At 48.5% G+C, this 14,623-nt stretch overlaps 2 protein-coding genes across 3 annotated transcripts; one reads left to right on the forward strand and one right to left on the reverse strand.

Annotated features, from left to right (window-relative positions):
- Window positions 1-6,324: 6,324 nt before the first annotated feature.
- Window positions 6,325-8,669, forward strand: LOC123056634 (MADS-box transcription factor 4). 2 transcript variants are annotated; one of them, XM_044479969.1, is made up of 7 exons: window positions 6,325-7,013; window positions 7,150-7,216; window positions 7,310-7,371; window positions 7,484-7,583; window positions 7,690-7,719; window positions 7,860-7,904; window positions 8,347-8,669. In XM_044479969.1, the coding sequence occupies exons 1-7, from the start codon at window positions 6,826-6,828 to the stop codon at window positions 8,479-8,481; spliced, it is 627 nt and encodes a 208-aa protein (XP_044335904.1). In that variant the 5' UTR covers window positions 6,325-6,825; the 3' UTR covers window positions 8,482-8,669. The 2 variants fall into 2 exon arrangements, with proteins under 2 accessions (XP_044335904.1, XP_044335901.1); XM_044479966.1 differs by having other exon boundaries at window positions 7,690-7,904.
- Window positions 8,670-8,752: 83 nt separating this feature from the next.
- LOC123056623 (probable receptor-like protein kinase At1g11050) lies at window positions 8,753-10,931 on the reverse strand. Its single transcript, XM_044479960.1, has one exon. It carries the CDS (start codon window positions 10,790-10,792, stop codon window positions 8,870-8,872), a length of 1,923 nt encoding a protein of 640 aa, XP_044335895.1. The 5' UTR covers window positions 10,793-10,931; the 3' UTR covers window positions 8,753-8,869.
- Window positions 10,932-14,623: the final 3,692 nt, after the last annotated feature.

Here is a 14,623-nt window from a genome sequence, read left to right on the forward strand (position 1 = left end):
GGATAGAGAGAGAGAGGGCGAATAAAATGGCAAGGATGAAGTGGGGGAGAGGAAAACGAGAGGCAAATGGCAAATAATGTAATGCGAGAGATAGGGATTGTAATGGGTACCTGGTATGTTGACTTTTTGCGTAGACTCCCTGGCAACGGCGCTAGAAATCCTTCTTGCTACCTCTTGAGCTTGCGTTGGATTTTCCCCGAAGAGGAAGGGATGATGCAGCAGAGTAGCGTAAGTATTTCCCTCAGTTTTTGAGAACCAAGGTATCAATCCAGTAGGAGGCCACGCTCAAGTCCCTTGTACCTGCACAAAACGATAGCTACTCGCAACCAACGCGATTAGGGGTTGTCAATCCCTTCACGGTCACTTACGAGAGTGAGATCTGATAGATATAATATTTTTGGTATTTTTGGTATAAAGACGCAAAGTAAAAAGTAAAAGGCAAAGTAAAAAAGCAAAGCAAGATTAAAGTGATGGAGATTGATATGATGAGAATAGACCCGGGGGCCATAGGTTTCACTAGTGGCTTCTCTCAAGAGCATAAGTATTCTACGGTGGGTGAACAAATTACTGTTGAGCAATTGATAGAATTGAGCATAGTTATGAGAATATCTAGGCATGATCATGTATATAGGCATCACGCCCGTGACAAGTAGACCGAAACGATTCTGCATCTACTACTATTACTCCACTCATCGACCTCTATCCAGCATGCATCTAGAGTATTAAGTTGAAAACAGAGTAACACTTTAAGCAAGATGACATGATGTAGAGAGATAAATTCATGCAATATGAAATAAACCCCATCTTGTTATCCTCGATGGCAACGATACAATACGTGCCTTGCTGCCCCTTCTGTCACTGGGAAAGGATACCGCAAGATCAAACCCAAAGCTAAGCACTTCTCCCATGGCAAGAACTACCAATCTAGTTGGCCAAACCAAACGGATAATTCGAAGAGACTTGCAAAGATAACCAATCATACATAAAAGAATTCAGAGAAGATTCAAATATTATTCATAGATAGACTTGATCATAAACCCACAATTCATCGGTCTCAACAAACATACCACAAAAAGAAGATTGCATCGAATAGATCTCCACAAGAGAGGGGGAGAACTTTGTATTGAGATCCAAAAAGAGAGAATAAGGCATCTAGCTACTAAGTATGGACCCGAAGGTCTGAGGTAAACTACTCACACTTCATCGGAGAGGCTGTGATGATGTAGAAGCCCTCCGTGATGACGGCCCTCTCCGGCGGAGCTCCGAAACAGGCCCCAAGATGGGATCTCGTGGATACAGAAAGTTGCGGCGGTGGAATTAGGTTTTTGGCTCCATTTCTGATTGTTTGGGGGTACGTAGGTATATATAGGAGGAAGGAGTACGTCGGTGGAGCTCCAAGGGGCCCACGAGGTAGGGGGCACCCTAGGGGGGCGTGCCCCCCACCCTCGTGACCGCCTCTCTGATGCCTTGGCGTAGGGTCCAAGTCTCCTGGATCACGTTCGGTGAGAAAATCACGTTCCCGAAGGTTTCATTCCGTTTGGACTCCGTTTGATATTCCGTTTCTTCGAAACACTGAAATAGGCAAAAAAACAGCAATTCTGGGTTGGGCCTCCGGTTAATAGGTTAGTCCCAAAAATAATATAAAAGTGGAAAATAAAGCCCAATATAGTCCAAAATAGTAGATAGTATAGCATGGAGCAATCAAAAATTATAGATACATTGGAGACGTATCAGGCGACCTTGTTGTTGTGTGCATCTCAGGACTCGGGCTGACGGTCCAAATCTACAACCACGACTCCTCGGTCATGTGCAGATTTCGTTGCAGCAGGCACAGCTGCGTTGGTGACATTGAGCATGCAATGTAGTTAACTAAAGTGTTAGTGTTGAACTTGTTATGGTCTGTCGCTAGAACTTATAGTACTTGTGCTGTGAACTTGTTAATATTTTGGCCAGGAGCAGCACCCTGGCGTGGAGCAGGGAAGGAGGATGCCCCTGCTGTTAATCTAAGTAGTCTGTTGTCATTTCCGTTGCTTGCTTTGTTTGATCTCATTTGGTTGCTTGTTTTGTTTGCTGTTAGTGCTTGCCTCTTTGATCTGTTGTCAGTTGTGCTTGCCGGTGTGGTGATCATGTGGTGGTAAGGCCACCACATTTGACTAGGGTGAGCAGAACACAAACATCTGTTTGCAACCAAACAGCTGAAGTTTGCATCTGTTCACACCCTAAGCACAAAAACGGTAACGAAACATCAGAGGGGTAAGTGTCCCTTCATGTGACGCATGCAACCAAACAGGTTGCATCTGCTGCATGCCTGCATATGAGGCTGCATATGAAGAATCAGGATGGAGATGAACATGCAAAAGGGTACTGTAGCAAACTACAACCAAACACGCCCTGTATGATCTAATGCCTAGCAAACAACTCCTGCTTCTTCTTTTTTTCGGGTAAAACAGCTCCTACTTCAGACCTGTTTCCGTAATACGGTAAACTAGAACATAAATGCGCGTGTTGCCGCGCCCGTTCATCCTAAGATGAAAAGGTAGAATCATCAAGATTAGCTGAGGAAAACTGCCATAACTCGATCAGTACATGAAAATTGTGAGAGCTGCAATATCTTCCTTCTTCTATGCCAAAGTAGGACGGCTTTGTATCATGCACATGGTATAAGATAAATAAACAATACGTAGCATCCTTGAAAAGGTTCAACTACACGTGGTCTTTTCACATCACTAACAATAGTATAGAAGTAGTAACTCATGTGTAAATTACTAAGTAACAAAATTAATTAATGGCATATACCGGTGTCTGTGAGATGCAACAGAGCATCACCTTCACTGCTAGATCGTCAAATTCCAGCATCCATGCAATGGTTGCTCCATCATGTGTGATTGTATCATCTACACCAGCATCTGTAAGTCGGTATTGTGCACTCCGGTAAGGTTTTCTTTCCAAAAAAATAGGGGTTTCAGAATCTCTCAAACATCATAATCCTGCTTATACCACAAAAAATGGCACTACAAGCAATGGCATCTAGTTGCAAAATTAATCGGATTTGCAAAAGTCTGTCAAACATCATAATCCTGCTTATACCATGAAAAATGGCACTACAAGAAATGACATCTAGTTGCAAAATTAATCGGATTTTGCAGAAGTTTCACATGAAACCGTTGGATTCTGGTATTAAATTAGTTGTGTATTACCTTCTGGATCTCTCGCATGATTTGTGAAGGGAAATGAGGCTTGCACCAGGTTATCTGTAGTTTCTGAAAACAAAGTTATCATCAGTATGACAGACCATAAGACAACAATTAATGAAGAAAGTTCTGACCGTTTGCTAATCTAATTGAGTAGTATGTTCTGGAGAATAAGTAGGTGACAGGAAACTTGTATAATTAGGAATTAATTATAAATAGGTATTCCGTTTCATCTAGGAAAAGAACCTAAAAATATTCCTTGACTTGAATAAAATCTAGGTAGGGAGCTTGGACGACAACGATGCGCCAGCCCATTATATCCTCCTCATCCTTGGAGTCCCCTGAACCGAACTCTTATATACTCCGTAGATGATACAAATGTTTTCCACGTGTTAGTTTAGTGGAACAGGGTGATTGCCAAAAAAGGAAAAAAAATCAGAACAACGGTCCATGGCTTACTACCGTTGGAGTCGTTGCAGAAGTGGAGTGCTGCCAATTGCTGGTGCCTGAATCCGATGTTCTCAGTTCTTACCAAGGAGCTCGGGCTGATCAGATTGACGCCACCGCCCACAACAACTCCTTCACCGCTGCCACCACGGCATCACTCACTGGCTCGGTCGACCCTGTAGATATTCAGTCATTCACTCACAATTCTTCACATTGCCAACATGTTTTACAAATTGGTAAAAAGGTCAAGCAACATAGTTTAAGAATTGGTAAGAAATCAGGAGAGGTAGAGGAATGTGTAGAGGTGATGTGTAATTTGGTGATCATGCTGGTCTCTCGGATTGGAAGCAAACTCCGTGAAGCCTCACTATGAACGGGGAGGGTGAGCTAGGAAAGCCAAATCCTTCACCATGAAGGTACGATTTTTGGCTCAAGTGTCGACGCTGCTCTCCACTATCACCAAGAAGTAACAAAACAGTGGAGGTGGAGAATGGAACTTTATAAGGATAATCACGCATCAGTTTCAGCCTTACTTGCAGAATTGACAGGAACGCACGCTACAGCTGCAAGGGCATGGAGATGGAGGTGTATGCAGGAGGAGGACATCCGATGATGGACGCCGCCGTCGAGGGCGGCCGCTGCAGCCGCCGTGGAGGTACGCAGCAAGACCGGAGATTAAGAACAATAAAGAAGGAGCCTGCAGTGGAAGAATAAAGGCCAATGAAGGGCACATACGCGGAGGCAGATGCGCAGAGGAAGCTCGCCGGCAGGACGGAGGAAGGCGGCGGCGCATCGCGGGGAAGTAACGATGGCGCATCACGGACCGGGGACCCTAACGACGGCGGCATCGTAGGGAGAAGGGATAGCGCTGCCAACACATAGCCTGGCCCATGCGAGTGTGTTTCGACTGCACATGGGCTTTCCTGGCCCGATTACGGACAGAAACGGGCGCTCGCTCTGCGAAGCAGCGGCCCGCGAAACGGCTTTCGCGGCGCGTGAACCACCCAAGGACGACCGAGCTGATCTACAGCGTACGTTGGAAGGATCCGACGACTGAGACGCTCGAAACGCTATGGAGGCTTGTAGGTGGCTACGTTATACTGTTTCTCAATAATATGGGGACCTGGAATGGCCGTGTGACCATTCAATGGGTAGGGAGCCTCTTTTTTTCGGATGATGGGGAGGGAGCCTTTGATCAGATTGATTGATTGATGCACTCTTGTCCCTCTCGCTTCCTTTTTTTCCCGTTGGCAAAGAGAAACGGACATGAGAGCCACCTACAAATTGTGCTTAACTTTTGTGTTGATTCTCCAATAGAAATCCGTGGAAAGCCCATTCCTAAAAAAACAAGGAAATGACCACGATACTCATAATTCCTGTGGGAAGATTTTTTTTTTTACACAAAGAGATAAGAGCATCTACAGCGAGACTTGACAAATCCGACCCTCAAACGCGTCCGGACGCGTCCGCGGGAACTGACCGGGCACTCCTCAAATGTGGCGCCGCACATCCACATACAGCAAATTCCGATCCTCAAATCCATGCATGTCAATCAAACGATACAACCGTCTGAATGCCAAAGTTCGAAAGAAAGCAAAGCAAATCATAATTCAACATACCGGACATGACAAAATGAAATCAATGACCGACATGACGGGTGGCGTCGGATCACTGGCTGGGCGCCTGCTCCTGCTCGTCCTGCTCTGCCTGCATCCGAGCCACAGCCGCCCTCGCCGCCTCGTACTTCCTACAGTCGTTGATCTTCATCTTCTTGTCCACAAGCCACTTCTTCACATGCTCATTCAAGAGGGACTCGTCCGCCAACATGATCCTCGCATCTTCCACGTCCCGTTCGAGTTGCAACCTCTCTTTCTCAAGCTCCATGTCACCAGATGTCTTGGCCTTTTCGAGCTCCCATTTGATCGCAGCTTGTTGCTTCTCGAACTCGATCTTCTCCCTCTCAATTTCCAGCTTCTTCTCCGCCCTCTTCCGGTCCCACTTCATCCTTTCCTTTTGCGCATTCAACATAGGGTTGACCTCTCCTCCTTCTTGTTCTCCCTCATCGAAAAAATGCCCGTCCATATGAACGAAATTTTGGTAGCCGCGACATCATGGACGGCATGTGCCTTCTCCCACTTGATCATGTTCGACAAAAACGCCTCCTACATGATTATGGTTTGCAAGCATTCATCATGAGCGAAATGAACTAATGGTTTGTGCTAAAATCTGATTGGACAAGAGCAAAAAAAACGCACGGACTCTTGTTCGGTCATTCCGTCAAACGTGTCAAGGGCAGCGCGGGCACTGCCGGAGCCCGTGCTCATCCGCGCCCGAACGAGCTGCCGCAAGTCACACACGTCGACCGCCGACATCTGCATGGGCGGAAAGCTGTCCGGAATGGCCCAGCCGGCAATCGATTTTATTCCATCATACTAATTTCCTGTAAAATGATCCTTGTTCAAGTAGCAATTTCATTCCATCATCATACAAGCATCGTCTTAAAAATCGTCGGACCTGTAGCACTGCTCCCACAAGATTACTGCCTAGGACCACGGTATATGTGGTAAGCAATTTCTGAATGGAAATTAAATTATAATGATTTAGGTTGTTAGCTCTACTTTTGAAAAGTATATAATCCACTAAAAAAAGTACATAATCCAAGAAAAAAATTACTGCCAAAGAGAAGGGTAAAAAGGGAGTCTATGAATGAACCATAATAAAGGAAGAGAGGACGCTCCCCGCAAAAATAAAGGGGAAAGGGATGAAATGAAAGGGAAAAAAGAGGAGGGAAAGAGAGAGAGACATGGGAGAGCGCGTGAAGTGTCCGCCGATCAAACGGGAGCCCCCTTCCCTCCAACGCAAGCGAGCGAGCCAGGGTCAGCTAAAATCCAACCGCAACGAACCGAAGCAGAGCACGCGAGCAGTTTCCATTTCCGGCCATCCGACCCTGGGGCGAGCCGAAAGCCCCCTCACCTCCATTCCCTCCATGGCAGCCACCCTCCTTTACTCCCCCCAACCTCCCCCCGGCCATGGCATTCACGCCCGCCCATAAAGATCGCCACCACCACAGGCCGCTGCCGCTCCCAGCCGTCCACACTCCACAGAGACAAGGGAGGAGGAGTCTTCCGGGTCTTGGGTGCTCCTGGGTCCTCTTTCTTTCTTCTCGGCGAGCGAGGAGCTTGTTGGGATGGGGCGCGGCAAGATCGAGATCAAGAGGATCGAGAACTCGTCCAACCGCCAGGTGACCTTCGCCAAGCGCCGGGCCGGGCTGGTGAAGAAGGCCCGCGAGATCGGCGTGCTCTGCGACGCCGAGGTCGGCGTCGTCATCTTCTCCAGCGCCGGCAAGCTCTACGACTTCTGGACGCCCAAGACCACGTAACTTGTTCTCCCCTTCCTCCCTCTCTCACCCTTTATTGTGCTTCTAGCCAAGGGCTCTGTTTCTTCTTCTTCTTCTTCTTCTTCTTTTTAAGCCGGTCACGAAGCTGCTAACTTTGCCTTTGCTGTCTGTCAGGCTACCGAGGATCTTGGAGAAGTACCAGACCAACTCCGGCAAGATCCTGTGGGACGAGAAGCACAAGGTTCTTGCCTGATCTACCTCAGCGGTTTCTTTCAGCACACATCCAATAAACATGTTCAGAGTCTGAAAGCCCTGGAGATGTTTTGTTTTTCAGAGCATCAGCGCAGAGATCGACAGGGTGAAGAAGGAGAACGACAACATGCAGATCGAGCTCAGGCAAGTGTTGTTCCATCCAGCTTTGATTTTTTTTCTCTCTTTCCAATTCTACCTGCGGCTCTTCAATGTTTGTATGAGTATGACTCATTGCGGCAGCTGATTAACGGTGCAGGCATATGAAAGGCGAGGATGTGAACTCCCTGCAGCCCAAGGAACTGATCGCCATCGAGGAAGCTCTCACGAACGGCCAGACCAACCTCAGGGACAAGATGGTAATGCATGCTGGGTGTACAAAATTCAGAGCTTGCAAGTGTTTCATCTTTGTTTTGTGGAATATTGTTGTCTGTCTCTGATGTTGGTGCCGTCTCCTTGTTGCAGATGGACCACTGGAAGATGCACAGGAGGAATGTATGGGCCCTAAATTTACCACTGCTCTTTGCATTTCCTTCTGTACACCATGGGAGTTTCTTGAAGAAGAATTTGCAAAGATCTGCTTTTTATTGGCAAAGAAAATTCTGATCATGCTCCTCCTTTGTGATTTACCGCAGGAGAAGATGCTGGAGGAGGAGCACAAGCTGCTGGCTCTGAGGATGGTAATTCTTGAGCACTTCCTTGCTTTCTTCAGTCTAGAATTAATCACCCTGCGGAACTGCAGACATGCATCATCTTTTGCCAACTAGTGAAATGGAGCATAATCATATCCTCCAAGGGCATTATCTTGGTTTCAGTAAAGTGTTGCTAATGCAGTTAGACCACTGATCAGTACTTAATGTGGCTGATCAGAGTCATCTACTCAGCAACCAAATAACTCGCCACTACAATAGTTCCTTGCTGCATTATTTTTCAAAACAGCATGCCTGTCTTCATACCCTGCAAACCGAATCACCTCTACCCAGTCCAATTGAATAACTGAAACTGTAATAACATAATTCACTGCATAGGTTAAAATTTCAGTGAATGGTAACCGCACTTTCTGCTTTACTGATAAGTAACCCAAAAGCTGAGAAATCGCTGAAGTTCTCCTCTTGTTTCCAGCACCAGCAGGACGACCTGAGCAGCGGCATGAGGGAGATGGAGCTCGGGTACCATCAGGGTAGGGATTTCACTTCCCAGATGCCGTTCACCTTCCGGCTGCAGCCCAGCCACCCCAACTTGCAGGAAGACAAGTAGGCCACCGAATCCTGCCACGGCCTGTGTCAACTGAAGCTCCTCTACCTGCAGGCCACAACTGCCAGCTTCAATTTCCTTGTGCAACCTTAAAAATGTATCTTCCTTTTCATGTCTGGCTTGATGAACTTAACAGCGCTAGTTGGTTCCCAGCACATAACTTTAACTAAGACAGTTCCTGTCCCTGTCAAGATGCTTGTATAATTGCTGCCTATCCTGGTTACAGTGTGGCTTGAATGTTAGTGATGATGGCCAAGGTGCCAAAGTAACAAAGTTTGATGTGAATGCCATTTTTGGCATTTGAATGCCTCATTCAGAAAGTCAATACAATCAAGAGGTAATGACACACAGCTCTGAACTTCAGTTGACCAGAACAAACACAAGAATTACATCACCTAAGCATGTCCCCATTATCCATTAAAGGGCCGCTGATAGCCGGAGAAGCGCTGAAGTTGCTCCCAGCTTCGCTGAACATCAAAAAGTTGTGCCCAAATGGCAGCGGCCGATCTGGTATCTCTGGTATGTCCATGTCCCCCTCAAGCATCTTCACCGCCTCGGTGATGGTCGGTCGGAGCGCGACCATCACATGAGCGCACAGGATTCCAACAAGAACAAACCTTTCGATGGCATCACCTCTTGGGCTCTCGCACGTCGACAGTGCATCGTCGAGCACCTCCCTTGACTGGCCAGCCTTGATGAGCGTCCACGCCCAGTCGGTGATCAGCACTGGCCCATTCGAAGCCGTCATGTCAAGCACATGCCGCCCGCTCAATATCTCAAGCACCAGAACGCCGAAGCTATAGACGTCGCTCTTCTCTGTCAATTGTCCATAGAGCGCGTACTCCGGCGCCAGGTAGCCATGTGTGCCGGCAACCCGCGTCGTGAGGTGAGACTGCCCTTCTCGGCTCCTCCTGGCTAGCCCGAAGTCCGCCACGCGTGCCCGCATCTCATTGTCGAGCAATATGTTGGTCGCCTTGATGTCCCTGTGATAGATCGCAGGCTTGACACCATAATGCAGATATTCCAGCCCCTTTGCCACATCCATTATTATGTTCCGGCGTTGTGCCCATGTCAATGCCGCCCGCTTGCTGCTTCCTACTCTGTCCTGGAAGATGAACTCCTCGAGCGATCCATTGGGCATGAAGTCGTACACCAGGAACATCTGCTTCCCTTCCTCTATGTCGTCGTCGACAATGCAACAGCCACGCAGCGGCACCAGGTTCCGGTGCCGGAGGTGGCTGATGATCTCCACCTCGTTGGTGAACTCCTCGTCACCGCCGTCCATTTCTGGGTTGAGCATCTTCTTGACAGCAACCACAGACCCATCCGCGAGCACGCCGCGGTAGACAACTCCGAACCCACCGCGGCCGATGAGGTTTCGGTCCGCGAAGTTGTCCGTCCCCTTGGACAGCTCGGCGATGTCGAAGAGTATTGAGCCGGTGTTGGGCCTTAGGTGCGGACGCCGGTCCTCCGACCCCTCCTCAGGGATGGTGTGGTTCCTCTTCTTCTTCTTGGCGTGCCTTGTCTTTCTCCAGACAAAGAATGCGAGGGCCGACAGGGCGAGGATGAAGGCGATTGGGATGGTGGTGGCGTAGATGGCTGCGTTGTTGGACTTGGAGCGCTGGGAGGGAGGGGTGGACAGGCCGAGGCCGAGGATGCAATGGGCGGCGGTGGGGGAGGTGGGTCCCTCGGCGCTGGAGATGCCGGCGGCGTACATGACGGTGAGGTAGAAGCAGTTCCGCTGCGACTCGGCCGTGGCGTTGGCGCTGGCGGCGATGAGGGGGGAGGTGGCGACGATGCCGGCGGTCTGGCAGCGGTCGCAGATGGGCAAGGACGAGAGGTCGGGGCCGCAGGCGGCGTCCAGGCCCGCGACGGAGGCGTTCCCGACGACGGCCCGGTACTCGGCGGCGGTGGTGACGCCGGCGCAGAAGGACGGGGAGACGGCGAACTCGTCGGGCGACGGGAAGCAGGAGTGCACGAGCGAGGCGCCCGGGAGCGAGGCCGGCGCCGCGGCGACCGCGTCGGCGAAGTCGGCGATGCAGGCGGCGGAGGCCGCCGCGGACGGGACGCGGAACTGGCCCGTGGAGCGGAGCCGGCCGGCGAGGCCGATGGCGAGCACGGAGAGCAGCGTCTGGCAGCAGGCCGTCATGTTGGGCGCGGCCCCCGCGCACGGGGCGGGGTCCCACGGGAAGGTGGGCACGTAGGTCAGGTCCAGCGGGCACGTCCCGTTGCCCGCGGCCGCGCCGTACGGAGGGCCGGCGAGCAGCAGCGCCAGGAGGAGCGGGAGGGCGCGGAGGAGCCCCCGCGCCGGCATTTCGGCGAGCAGCTGGTGTGCGGGGGAGGGTGGAACAGGGGTCGGGGTCGGGGTCGGCTTACGTTGGGAGGAGAGCGAGAGAGGGGAAACGCTCGAGCAGATAGCGGGGGAGAGAGAGTGGTTGGAGTAAAATGGGGCGGCTCCCTGCGCCAAGCCTTGCGTGTACGGAATAATTTATAAGTTTGCGCGAGGATATGGGCGCGGAGTATGACGGGTGGGGCCTCTGCGGGGTCGGGTGCGTCGGACCGATGGGGACGTGGGAGGGGTCTGGCTGGTTCGGCCGGAAGGTGGCCGGAAGCCAAGAGGAGGAGGTGGTGGCTGCGACTTCGCCGCTTTGTTTGACGTGGCGTGAACTGTGGATTAGTGAGTGTAAATGCTTCTGCTAATCCAGGCATCTGGCTCATCTGTTTGAACACTACATAAACTTCTTTTTTACGGGTAAAGGAAGTTTTATTTCAAAACAGTAGGATTACAGTACGTTAATACTCCCTCTGTTCCTAAATACTATATAAGTCTTTTTAGATATTTCAAAATATGGCCTACATACGGATGTATATAGACGTAGTTTAGAGCGTAGATCCACTCATTTTGCTTCGTATGTAGTTCATATTACAATCTCTATAAAAACTCTATTGCAACCAGGAACCAGCACGCGGTGCTACGAGCCTGGTCTCAGGATCTTTACGGATTTGAACTCCCTTTGCAGCCTAACACAAATTCTCTCCTACTTCAACAACATTCATAAATTTCTGTCGCGGCTTTTACCCTCCTAACCCCGCCTCTATTTTTAGTTTTGTCGATTTTTCAGCATTTTTTTCTTGAAAATTGCCTCAACTGCCCCATCTTTTAACAGTTTACTAAATAAAATACTGCTCAATCAAAAAACTAATGTTTTATTGATTTCCTAATAAGTTTCGATTCGGTTGGCATATACAATCCGATTTTTATATGTAATTGCATTGGCAATAAAAATGGCAAGTAAATCACAATAATTACGTGTAAAATATTTATCCTCTATTACAAAGGCATTTTATCTAATGAGATGGGGAAAACACGTGCATATAGACAAAAATGCATTTGTCGGCATGGGAACAAATTTGGTGACCTCATACATGCTGAATATAATAACTGAAAGCAATTTGTCAACAAAACTACTAATCCAACTTGTGATTTGTCTTTAATGATGTGTTTGTCTCGATAAGAGCTTTAGAGTAGATTCAACTTTTACTATGTGTCTCGACGGACTTTTTCTTCACCATAAACTACTAGGCCGGTTATGGTACACCGGTTGCCATATTAGCAATGAGTAATTTTTGTTTCAACTTAGGAGCGTAATTAGTTAGTCTGCATATAAATTTTGTCTGAAATCAAACTTAGCAAAATTTGGTCAACTTTATAAGAAAAAAATATCAATATTCACAATAAGAAATCAATACAATTAGATGCATCATGAACTAATACTTGCATTTTGGATTTTGATTTGAACTTCTTACATGTTGTAGACACCTGTCTGCAAACATTCATAGCTTTTCGCAAAATTTTGAAACATTGAAATAATTATATTTATGAAAAAATGAGACCATCGGAGCACCTAATTGTGGGAGCACATGATATTCTCCGGTGTGGTGGAAGTTGGGTGCACCTGATTTTCTCCGGTGTGGTAGAAGTGGGGTGGGTAGAGGTAACGAGCCATCATAAAAGGAAAGTTAGTTTTATGTAAGAGAGGCTGAAGAGTCAGATGGTCAAACACTAATCTATAGGTAAATGTTCAAATAATTCTGTATGAAAACATTCGATTTCACAACAATCGGAAACCCTAAATTTCTCTTTGCATTGCTGAAGGCCTTTCGCTTGACTGTCCCCACACGGCCACACCAAGGCATGCCGGCCGTTGTTTATACAAAAGCGAATGGCTCGAGAATTAGCCAAAAGAATTATCATTACGATTCTGCATTAACCATGATTGTGTGGGAGCCAGTGAAGGGGACACATCACATTATTGGTCAAGCATGGCAAGTGGCCGTTAGTTTAAGATTCAGTTTGCACTTTACACCGGTAGTGCCGATCTGGTCGACACACATACAGTGTCTTTGGACTGAATGAATAAGATGCCGCCCAGTCCATTATTCCTCTGAACAGTGGGGCCGGCGAGCCTTGCAAGTTTGGTTCCATTTGGTTATCGGCAAGAAAGACTTTCTTTCCACGCGACAGATAGTCAGGGACACACATGACACGCCAGCTCCTTTCGAGTAAGGCTCAATGCTGCCTTGGTATTTTAATCTGAATGATTGGCGGCGACTGACCTGCCCCGCACTAGGGGAAGCTCCAGGCCGAGCAAGCAAAACAAAAGAGGATCGTGATTAAGATAAGAGGCCAGCGGGCTATCCTATCTATCAGCCAGCTTCCAGGACGAAGAGCACCTGCGTTCTATCCAACGGCCGGATTCTCTTTGGAAATAGGAGTATTGTTTTTGGCCGTCCCGGGGCAGCACTGACTGGCCAGGCGATCATTAGCGTCGCCGATCAGCAACCACTCTGGCTAACAGTGACCTCCTGACGCAGACGGCCGGGCAGCAGACCGATGGAGCGAGAACACATCGGCGAGGAGCGCTGCGCCAACTCCAGGACCGAGCATGTGGTGAAAGGGTGAGCTTTGAGTCCGTTCGTCCATGGAGAAAAATGTTGGCGTCGTTGTCGGCGGCTTGCCCCCGGCCGGGGACGAACGCGGCTGGAAGTTTCACTGAGCCGCACGCGCGGCTTAGTTACGGCCGTATATGTCTTGCTTGATTTCTCGGACGGCGACAGGGGTTAGTTGAGCTTCTTGGATGGGGCACGTGCGTCAAACTACGAGAATACGAGATGGACAAAGTCATGCATACGCTCCATCTCACGACGAGCCTGGATGGAATATTGTGCTTTGGAGAGCACGTGCGCCTTCCATTTTAGAAAGTTCAAGGCTGACTTACGTTTTTCAAAGAAAAAAAAGGAATATTACATACGCTCACAAATATAGGACATTTTTTATATTTTATATATTCTCGGCAGCTTGCTTACCGAGCGCGACAACCCCTTTGCCGTCCTTCTTGAAGTTCTTCTTACTCTTGCCTTTTTTGAATTTAGTGGTTTTATTCACCATCAATACTTGATGTTCCTTTTTGATTTCCACCTCTGCTGATTTCAGCATTGAATATACCTCAGGAATGTTATTTTCCATCCCCTACATATTGAAGTTCATCACAAAGCTCTTGTAACTTGGTGGAAGCGACTGAAGGATTCTGTCAATGACCGCGTCATCCGGGAGATTAACTCCCAGCTGAGTCAAGCGGTTATGCAACCCAGACATTTTGAGTATGTGCTCACTGACGGAACTATTTTCCTCCATCTTACAGCTGAAGAACTTGTCGGAGACTTCATATCTCTCGACCCGGTCATGAGCTTGGAAAACCATTTTCAGCTCTTCGAACATCTCATATGCTCCGTGTCTTTCAAAACGCTTTTGGAGCCCCGGTTCTAAGCTGTAAAGCATGCCGCACTGAACGAGGGAGTAATCATCAGCACGTGACTGCCAAGCGTTCATAACGTCTTGGTTCTCTGGGATGGGTGCGTCACCTAGCGGTGCTTCTAGCACATAATCTTTCTTGGCAGTTATGAGGATGATCCTCAGGTTCCTGACCCAGTCCGTATAGTTGCTGCCATCATCTTTCAGCTTGGTTTTCTCTAGGAACGCGTTGAAGTTGAGGGCAATATTAGCGTGGGCCATTTGATCTACAAGACATAGTGTAAAGATTTTAGACTAAGTTTATGATAATTAAGTTCATCTAATCAAATTATT

This window comes from Triticum aestivum, chromosome 1A (assembly GCF_018294505.1).
Source record: "Triticum aestivum cultivar Chinese Spring chromosome 1A, IWGSC CS RefSeq v2.1, whole genome shotgun sequence".
Lineage (NCBI taxonomy): Eukaryota > Viridiplantae > Streptophyta > Magnoliopsida > Poales > Poaceae > Triticum > Triticum aestivum.